Raw genomic sequence first — 10,715 nt, forward strand, 5'->3', positions numbered from 1 at the left:
ACATTTCCGCCCAAGGGTTTACAAACGCCCCCTAAGACGTCTGTGGATACGCTGACGTCTGCCACTACGGGAAATGTTAAATATGGACAAATCTGGTTAAATCTATAAAAACTACAGTGCTGTCCACAACCGAAGGTGACGGACATTCGGCACCACCATTGACGATTTTCTTGATGGCGTTGTGTAAATATAGGCCGTATGGAGGGACGACGCGGCATATCCCGTAATGACGTTAGCAGTTCCTGACAATGTTCGAGAGGACACGTCTGTCGGTTCAACCAAAGCAGTAAATGTCTAAAACATCTCTCTCACATCAAGCTAAACCCCCTGGATATATTGTCCACAGTGTGCAGTGTTAAACCAACTCACTCATTCATTCCACACGCATCCATATTGTGAAAATAATTTGTATTTAATTTAAAGTTGTTGCAACAAAGTGCAGTTAACAAGTCAAACTACTGCATCATTCACTTTATTTCGTTCTGGCAGCTGCTGAATTGAGGCCCATCAGCAACATACACAAACAACATCTGAGTTTACAATGTTTATCATGCGGGCTTAACAACATGAAACCTGCACAAAATCACAGTGATACGACAGCATACAACACGTCATCGAAATACATGCCCCCAATGGGTCAGATGAGAATTACTCAAAACGAAATGCTGTAAAAAAACATAACAAAGGAATGTTGTAATTGAAAACAATGGTCAACAAATGACAACGTGCCAAATTTACACTTCTTCCCGTGGTCCCTGGCTAGTAAAAATTCACCAGGACCACCAAATGATAAGTTTGCAGTGGTCCTGGTGGCCAGTGAAGTTTGTTTTGATAGTTAGGTAAATCTACAAATGATATTCTGTACCAGTGAACTACAGACAGGACCACTAGTTATTGTCCTCTAACTGGTCCTGTGGTCTAGCGGGATATTGTGAAAGATTTCCTTTCCCGATTCATACAAGCCAAGAATTAATCTGGAAGATTATAGAGGGAATCCTTTTCATATTTCACATGAAATCAAATAGGGAATGATCAAATTCCACTGGGCTGATTTAGTTGTCAAGATATTTTTATGAAGTGTTGTAACCATTGGACAAACACATATCAATCAATATCCTCTTCCCTGCAATCAGTATGTCATTATGCAAGTTGTTTTTTAATAGTGACAATATTTTCAGTGTGACGCAAAATCCATGTTATGTCAAATTATGACATCATTAGCAAACTCTGACATTTCGATTTGGAATCATGATGATTGACATATTGATTGATGATTTTTTAAACTAAAATTACAAGTTATATTTTAAAGTTATGTTTTCATATTCCAATCATAACTGAAGACTTTTTGTAAATTCACATTTTGTTGCTTTTGCTGGTGGAGTGGGAAAATACATGGTGTCATGATACTACATGTATGATCATGAGAAAGAAAGATTCATCGTACAAAAAATATTATTGGTCTTGGGTTAATGTTCTTTGGTGGTAATTTAACAAACATGATGATAACAAACACTGCTTTGATGTACTGACATTTAAGTGCGCTGACAACTGATTAACACACTAATGGCCGCATCATATGGTTCCGAGTGAGTGAGTTTAGCTTTATGCCACACTCAGCAATATTCCAGTTATATGGCAGCAGTCTGTAAATAATTGAGTCTGGACCAGACAATCCAGTGAGCATCGATCTGCGCAATTGGGAACCGATGACGTGTCAACCAAGCCAGCAAGCCTGACCACCCGATCCTGTTAGTTGCCTCTTACGACAAGCATGGGTTACTGTAAGCTCATTCTAACCCGGACCTTTACGGGTCGGTTCCAAATCTGTACATCAACTGAAGCTGCGACAGTGGTGAAACTCGATGTCTGTTCCTGCAAAGGTGAATGAGGGGAGCATCCAACCAAAATACAACATCTAAGGGACATTTGTAGCTTATACTGAACCTGTTATTAACATATACTACTGAAATCAAGTGAAAGAACACCAGATTCTTTCATGTAACTAGGACAGACATGACAGATTAACCACAGTAGTATGAAATAACTGTGTATACGAACATTGTTTGAGTAGTATAATACTTGAAACTGTCAAGAATGGCACTGTTTGACTGAATGTTTCGGACATGATGATCTATGCGATGATCCATGATATGATGATGGATTAATGATCCACAAAACAAGAAGCATGGCACACTCGATTGAATGGCTCCGTTGGTAGACTGCTAACTGTCGTCAGCACCAGCCTCATAGTCTTTACTTGATGATGTTTTGAGTCATTTGAATATTTACTAAACATGCCTCTGTAAGCAGCTTTCAGTTCCTTGTCTTGTTTTTGAAGTTCTTTTTTACACAGTGTTGTGTACTTCTTTACTGATGGTTCTGAAAACACATAAACAGGGCTGTAGGTTTGGTTATTGACAAGAATTGGGTTTGTTATATTTAAATTTAAAAGATCTTACATTATTACATCTCAAGTTTATATTTTCAGCATTAATAACAGGAACACATGGATACATGCATTGTTTAAACCTGAAGGTGGATTACAAAGGTTGTGGATCTTGTAACATCATGGATTTATCTCACAGAATCAGTGAAATGTATTTATTTAACAACTAAAAAAAGGGGCAGTGGGGTAGCCTAGTGGTTAAAGCGTTCGCTCGTCGTGTTGAAGACCCGTGTTCGATTCCCCACATGGGTACACACATCCTCGATAATCTCCAGGGAATACGTTCCGATAAATCTCCGCTATACCCTGGATGCATCTTACTTCCTCCCTAGGCTGGCTTTTTATCCAATCAGGTGTCTACTCTGGGAAGTTAAGCATACCAATCACAACTCACTTTCGCTTCTTTTATCGAACTGATTAAACTTGGAAACACAATTGACGCAGAGGTTCTCTGAAAGAGGTAGAAAGAGCTCTTGCATATATTTTTTAAGGTTTCAGACCTGTCAATTTGTCTGTATGATTTGCCCGAAAATCTAAGTCGCACCGTGAACAAAACCTTCGCGGCTGCAACCGCTATCTTTGTTGACGCTGGCAAACTCGGTTGTAACGGCGGCCTAGCTGATGGGCTACTGTGAGAATGCGGAGCCAGCAAAGGGATGTAATAAAATTATCGGGCCGAGCCATAGATGCATCCAGAGATACCCTGGAGATAATTGAGGATGGGGTACAAAGTGGGAAGGCCATTTCTGGTTCCCCTGCCGTAATATTGCTGGAATATTGCTAAAAACAGCATTAAACCAAAGTCACTCACTACAAAACTAAGATAAATGTAGATATGTTTTATTGTTTATGATACTAATGTCACTATCTGCTGTTCATTAACACAGACACCCATTTCTGGTGTCCCCGCCGTGATGTTGCTGGAATATTGCTAAAAGCGACATTAAGCCAAACTCAGTCAGTCAGTCAGTCATTAACACATACCACAGAATAAAGCAAGAGAGGATACTAATACACTGAAGTCAATCAATCATATATAACATTATCAACCATTAACTTAAACCATCATACATACCTTCACTGGCTTGGCTAAAGACATCTAATGCTTTCTCATATCTTTTCAAGTGGTACAAAGCTTGTCCTTTTCTGTACACTGCCTTGACATTGCCTGTCTGGATAGCAAGTACACTGTCACAGTACTCAATCACTTTCTGATAGTTGGGTTCACCCTGCTGCAGGAGACAGGCTGCAAATAGATCCACTTTTACATGCACACAAAATAATATCTGTGTACCAAATAGCAAAATGACTCCTGTCAATGTTCTTTATTCAAGGGTTAGAAATTATTGAACAATTTATGTGAAAACATCCATGATTGGTCTGAGACACATGCAAACCAATAAAGGCTTCACTTACTGACTGACTGAGTATGGTTTTACGCCGTTTTTAGCAATATTCCAGCAATATCACGGCGAGGGGACACCAGAAATGGGCTTCACAAATTGTACCCATGTGGGGAATCGAACCCGGGTCTTCTGCGTGACGAGCGAACGCTTTAACCACCAGGCTACCCCACAGCCCCGCTTCACTTACTGAATACATGATACATTTTATGGATGGATAATAACATCTTTTATTTTTTACATGATGTTTCATAGCTAATTCTTGCTTCTTCATTAGGTGAGAGCTGAGTCAGTGCACAGAGTTAATATATATAAACATGTTTTATCTATATATATTAACTCTGTGCACAGACTCAGCATTCAGTAATACCTTCAATATGGCCAACAAGATGGTCTTTGTTTCAGTCTGACATTTGACTGGTCCATGTGGTTCTAATCTGATCAACTGTAAACCTGCCCGCTGGCATCATTTAAGAAAGTCGTAATTGGACAAGCATAAAGTTTGATTAATCTGAAGGGACAGAATTGGTTTTCACCTGCCTCTACTGTTCCTTCTTGTACCCATTAATACCAGGTCCTGTTTTTAGCGTCTTCATTTTTAGTCACTCTACTGTAGTTTGCATGCATTTCCAGTGATCAACAGCAGGCATCGATCTGCGAGGATGACATGTGTCATGTGTTCTACTTCTAAAAACCTTCAACGTGAATATACCTGCTAAGTTGTTATAACAATCTGACTGAAGATTTCCAACTTCGAAAATCATCTCTTGTGGTATTGGGTGTGTTTCATCTTCATCCTGACCGGTGAACATCGCTGCTAATGATTCTCTGCCCTGACCAATTCCCTTCAGATGCAACAAAGCTCTGTGGTATTTTCCAATGGCCAGTCTGTAGTTTTTATTTTTATAGGCGTCATTTCCCTCGGATTTATAATGTCTTGCTTTAGAAAGTTTAACTGTGTCTGGAATTTTTCACCGTCGTCCTCCATTATGACTCAGTATCTCTTATATATATATTAAATACACAAAATGGTTCGAGTCTGTTTACATCGAATCCTACAGCTTCTTGAAGCATGGGTACAGAAGACTATTTTCCATAGTACTAGTCATACTAGTCATTACTTACTAGGGACGTGTTATAAATGGATATACTTGGTCGCCTTATAGGTCCTTATAGCTCTATTTAGGATATTTTAAAGTAAATATAAAAACAAGCAGATATTTCTTTTTATTGTATTAAGATTGCTTTAGTAGATGCTTTATGATTTTCGATGGGGCACAAACAGTATATGTTATTAGTTTTGCTAAATGCGTTTAGGATCGATTCGTTTTTGGTTGCCGTTATAACTCAAAACTAATCATGCTGGTTTTAATAACCTATCATGGATGGATTTTACTATCCAGCTCTGATTTGGGGAGGTTTTGGTTATTTTACACGGCAATTATGAATCTTATTTAAAAATCCTTTTTTCACGACATCTGCCGACAATTGGTCTTTTACTTCACATGGTCCAAGATGGCAGAAGCAATGAGAGCGACTGTTGGTTCCTTATTGAAAGGAATTGACAGGTATATATTGCCTTTTACGTTTATGTAAAGTTATTTTCACATACCGTGAACACAAAATATGTTTACTGGCTCTTGTTATTGGTCACTAAAGCTGATGCTGTATAATTTATATTTGCCGGTACCAGATGTTGATAGGGTCCACTGGGCTGAACATACGGTCGTGATAATCTCGGTATCCAAATTACGGCATTCATTAGTCCCGAGTACAAATGATACTTTTGACATTTGCAAATCAAAAATCGTGCGCAACTGGTTACAGCGATATCATTTCTTGTCCTAACGTAATCCTGAATTCCTTTATTTTGTGACCTGTCCCAACTCACCAGGTGCTCCCACCGTTTCTTGTTTCTATTTCTTGGGTACGGTATCTATAATTGTTTTTGGCCAGCCTCAGCATTATATCGAATTTTATTGTAGGTATTGTTATTATGTGTTATTTACCTCAGTATTCATCCCTATCAACAATGAACTTGACGAACTTGATGAAACTGATCAGTGTGTCTTCACCTTCTTATGTTCTAATTACAGTAGTACATTTTAAACACAAACTCATTCATTAAGTTTCATCATATTGATAGTCCTATGTATGATATCAATAACCAATATTTTCCTTTGCAGGTATAACCCTGAAAATCTGGCAACACTAGAGCGGTATGTGGATATGCAGGCAAGAGAAAACACATATGATGTGGAGGCCAATCTGGCTGTACTGAAACTGTAAGTTTGAATGCTGTCTGTGACTTCTGCATCTATAGCTACTGGTCTGAAACCTTAGTCTAGTAAACATTTTCTGTTCTTATAAAGGGTGTTGGGGTGTTGGGGTAGCCTTGTCGTTAAAACGCTTGAATTTAAATCACGCCACATTACAAGACCTGGGTTCAATTCCCCACATGAGGTACATTGTGTGAAGCTCCGAACTATAGTTTCTTGCATGAAACTCAGGTGACATTCAACTGGCATCTATTCATATTAGCTGGATACAGAACAGATCTCAAAGTGTATGTGTTGCAAAACAACAGTTTCAATACATGAGATCAATCACTTTGGCATGTTTGTCATTGCAACATGTTCATATAGTGTGATGCCTGCATTTTCATATTGCTGTCTCAAGATAGAATTGGCATGAGATCAAGCACTATAGACATGTTTACATTGCAGTGAAAACTGAAAATACAGAAAAGACTGCTATGGCGACGTGTTTATTTTAAAAAAAGTATGTATGTTTATGTGCAAACAAGTCATAATGAATTGGGAAATTGTGATTTTGTCAGTATAGATTACCCCAAAATGCATCTTTATCTTGGGTTCTGGATTGTTGACCTTGTGTTGCAGGTACCAGTTTAACCCAGGATACTACCAGACTGAGATGACAGCTTTGATCCTCCTGAAGGCTCTCACCAACCTCCCTCACACAGACTTCATGTTGTGCAAGTGTCTCATAGATACAGCCAGAGTATCCTTCACTTCCAACAAACTATCCCGTGAAGATCCGGGTTACAATTGATCTTCAGTAACCCATGCTTGACGTTAGAGGCGACTAACAGGATCGGGTGGTTAGGCTCGCTGACTTGGTTGACACCGCCATGATTTGAATTTTGTGAGATAGTAAAATATATTAGATGTCAAAATGTCAAAAACACTAAACTAGTTGCAGTTTTTATGCTCATTGGGAAAGTGTGAAAATGACAATATGTCAAACTGGTCACTTTCGGTCTGTCCTATCAACCTGTGTGATATTTTATGAATTTTTCACCAATGATTAAGTCCTATTATCTCCACCTGATCCTATGAGTGGATCAGATGAGAAGGGACCAGAGCTATAAGCAGCGGACAAACATGATCATGCACTCATTTTTCAGCAATGTTGGCAGTGGTGCACCGTTATGGTTAATAGTTCCTTAGTTCTGTCAGCTCGAAGAAGAACCAATCAGCAGAATTGTTCAGCTTGCATTCTTGTTGGAAACCTGTCAGTTCAAAGATTTCTGGGTAAGAGTAAAGGGTCAATATTGTGTTGTGTTCCTGCCACAAAATAAGGTTTTTGAAATTAAGAAATCAAGGAGAGAAATTTGTCTTAATGAACATGTGATTAGATTGTGCACCATTAATTCTGAGAGATAACTTTTAGTAAAAAGATTACACATTGAATCAAATTTTCTTCATGCTGTAAGCAATTCAGGATAGATTTTCCTTCTCATATGAACCATCAGAGAAGTTTTCAGAATTGTGGTGCCTGAAACAGTGTCATAAACTATGTCTGTCTTTCTCATGGAAATAATGATGGTACTGATATCAGGGATTGTCCGGAGGTCTTAATTCTTGTCACTGTCTAGATCAACCATATTTTCTTGTTTTATTTCTGATTGTAGGAGAATCTGAGAACAGATCCAGATATCATTGCTGGTATCGTGGGTTTTGGAGATTGTGTCAGAAAATGTAAGTGAATCATTTACATTCTTAAGTTTTTGTCACACAAAATCAAGGTCTCACCATCTAGTGTTTTGGTATGCTGCATCAATCATAACTAGGGATGGGTATTGCAGAGAATTTTCATATTGGGATATATCGGGATGCGAAAGCATATATTGCGATATGTACTAATAAAAAACTTTTCACAAAAACCACTAATCGATTAATGCTTGATTATAAAGCAAGAACACAACAAATTCACAATGCTTGATTAAGCTTTAACAACTTTTAATCATGACAAAATAACATGAACTTTTTCAACCCATAATGCTGCCATGCTTAAACCTTTGCCCTAGTATTTGGCACCACAATAAATTGTTCGTTGTTGGGTGTCACCATTTTACAACAAGCGCATGACTTCCAGGGTGAAAACCAAAAATATCCAAAGATTTCCGAGCGTTTTCCTAATGCATGTCAAAGTATCTGTTTTTCGATCAGCGTATCATGATATGTATCGTTTTCATGTGTGAACAGGTAGATATCGGTAAACTGGTTATATTGCACAGCCCTAATCATAACACAGGCAATTTTGCCCTTGTAATAATATCTTCTTTCTGCCAAAGTGTTGCCAATATGAGGGATAATAAGTTGTATATATATTGCAAGCAGTAGTATTTAGAATTTTTTCAGAAGGCATTTCTGGTATCCCCTGCTGTGATATTGCTACAATATTGGTAAATGCAGCGTAAAAAAACCATACACCTGTATTGTTCACGCTCAATCAGTTTTTCAGGTGGTAAGATCCTGTATTGTTCCTTTGTGTGATGATTGTCCTCATCCCCTGTTGATGAATCAGTGTGTGTTACAGATGTGTGCCATGTGGTGAGTGCGACGTACCAGACCATCCCCCACTCGCTGCTACAGGAGCTCCTAGGAGGAATCTCAGGTCAGCATCATACGCTCATAACACGTGTAACCATGTCTACAGGAAGTTAATGTGGTCCATAAATCGCCCACAGTGGGTCTCATTCTTGTAATGTATCTATCTTAAATTTACATCTCCCGGTGGCAGGGGATGTTGGGGTAGCCTAATGGTTAAAGCGCCCGCTTGTCGCACAGAGGCCCATGTTCGATTCCCCACATGGGTTCAATGTGTGAAGCCCATTTCTGGTGTCCCTGCTGTGATATTGCTAGAAGCGGGGTAAAACCTTACTCACTCACTTCAGGTGGCAGCTGGTGACCATGGTTTCATTGGTGCCACAATTTGCAGTCAAAGATGTGACTCTTTACTCAGACAGGTTTGATGATCAGGTATCCATTAGTGTCTACTCTTGCCCTTGGTTTGTCAGCACCAAGACATTTGTATGTCCTTGTGGGTTTCACCTCATTAGTAACTATCAAATGTCATCCTTTGTGTCTATCATGCTCACATGCTGTGTCTTAACTGGAATAATTAACCCAAAGTTCCTCACTTGTTTCTTAAAGCTCCTTTACTCTGAATGTTATTTTCCTTGAAGTCAAAATAATCCTAAATGTTAACAAGCGATTAATTGTAGCTGATGTAACATGTTATATTTGGGATTACACTTTCTTAGTGAAGTACAGATTCTCGAATTTTTGTTGGGCGGAGTCCCATCTGGGATTCGAACCCACACCTTTAGAGTCAGGTACCTTAATCACCAGCACTCAAAGTCAGCCACCTAACCCGCTGACTTTGTGTGCAGCCTCTTTCTTTCATATTATTATACCGGTAATGAATGACATGACACACCAACAAAATTAATGTCAAAGAATCAGGTGGTCTTTACTTTTTCGAGTAGCAAACATGGTGATCCAAGTAATGGGCACTCGATGCAGTCTGCAACAAATCATCCTGAGGCCTGCATTGTGATGAATTAGTTCTTACAAATCCTAGATTTTAATATTCATATGTTTGAGACAAATTCACAGTAAAATGTTCTTCGCATTCCAGAATTTGAGGTGAATCAGTGGATCACCAAGTATGGATGGGTGCCACAGGATGGGAATGTCATATTTATCATGAATCAAGATGACAGCATCAAAACCAAGAACATCACAGAGAAAATCACCTTTGACAGTAAGTGTGTATAGGCGATACTTTTGAGACACTTTATAAATACCATGCTTTTGAAGACCAGGAAGTGGTCCATAGTATCCCAAGCTTGTCAAGATTTGACAAGATCTATGAATGCTGACTGTGCTATCATGCCCATATCTTGTTGTAGGTTGCTCCTGATTTCTATCACTTGTTGACCCGTGAAGATCCGTGTTAGAATTGATCTTCAGTGACCCATGCTTGTCTTAAAAAGCGACTAAGGGGATCGGGTGGTCAGGCTCGCTGACTTGGTTGACACATGTCATCGTATCCCAATTGTGTAGATCGATGCTCATGCTGTTGATCATTGGATTGACTGGTCCAAACTGGATTATTTACAGACTGCCCCCATATAGTTGGAATATTGCTGAGTACATAAAACTAAACTCCCTCTCTCTATCACTTGTTTGTCTGGTCCAGCCTACATTTACAGTATTCTGTGATATAGAGATATAATACAACTTGGATGTAAAACAACATACTGCCATTGTGCCCAGTTGATTGTTGCTCATGCAGACAAGTATTGGTTGTGTTGGCCAAAATGTGATTAACAGACTGTGACATTGTGAAAATCATTAACTCCTTTTACTTGCTGTTGCAGGTGTTGCTGCCATCATGGCCAGTGCTTTATGATGCATCTTCAGCTGATTCTGCCATCTCATTTATACCTGTACACATTCTGTATTTACCAAACATAATAAAATACTTGAAGGTAGTTTGAAATGTCATTTATCAGTTGCACAATTTGAAGCTGCAATTTCATCACCGCATTTGAT

At 38.9% G+C, this 10,715-nt stretch overlaps 2 protein-coding genes across 2 annotated transcripts; one reads left to right on the plus strand and one right to left on the minus strand.

Annotated features, from left to right (window-relative positions):
• Positions 1–1,705: 1,705 nt before the first annotated feature.
• Positions 1,706–4,820, minus strand: LOC124275553 (tetratricopeptide repeat protein 9C-like; the record flags this gene model as incomplete). The annotated part of the gene is made up of 3 exons (XM_046711127.1): positions 1,706–2,379; positions 3,522–3,692; positions 4,562–4,820. Coding segments are annotated over 3 exons (648 nt in total), but the record flags the coding sequence as incomplete, so codon positions are not given.
• Positions 4,821–5,319: 499 nt separating this feature from the next.
• Positions 5,320–10,654, plus strand: LOC124275554 (eukaryotic translation initiation factor 3 subunit K-like). Its single transcript, XM_046711128.1, has 8 exons — positions 5,320–5,417; positions 6,036–6,134; positions 6,750–6,870; positions 7,329–7,403; positions 7,784–7,850; positions 8,692–8,769; positions 9,796–9,921; positions 10,541–10,654. The coding sequence occupies exons 1-8, from the start codon at positions 5,365–5,367 to the stop codon at positions 10,570–10,572; spliced, it is 651 nt and encodes a 216-aa protein (XP_046567084.1). The 5' UTR covers positions 5,320–5,364; the 3' UTR covers positions 10,573–10,654.
• The last annotated feature ends 61 nt before the right edge of the window (positions 10,655–10,715 follow it).

The sequence above is a fragment of the Haliotis rubra genome, unplaced genomic scaffold (genome assembly GCF_003918875.1).
Source record: "Haliotis rubra isolate DU_JTF1 unplaced genomic scaffold, ASM391887v1 Scf20, whole genome shotgun sequence".
Taxonomy (NCBI): Eukaryota; Metazoa; Mollusca; class Gastropoda; order Lepetellida; family Haliotidae; genus Haliotis; species Haliotis rubra.

Excerpts from the sequence above, each read along its gene's own strand:
- LOC124275554 (XM_046711128.1), top strand. The coding sequence starts at position 5,365 with ATGGCAGAAGCAATGAGAGCGACTGTTGGTTCCTTATTGAAAGGAATT. Across the intron at positions 6,871-7,328 it reads GTCTCATAGATACAGCCAGA|CTCGAAGAAGAACCAATCAG; the intron begins GTATCCTTCACT and ends TAGTTCTGTCAG. Across the intron at positions 7,851-8,691 it reads TGGAGATTGTGTCAGAAAAT|ATGTGTGCCATGTGGTGAGT; the intron begins GTAAGTGAATCA and ends TGTGTGTTACAG.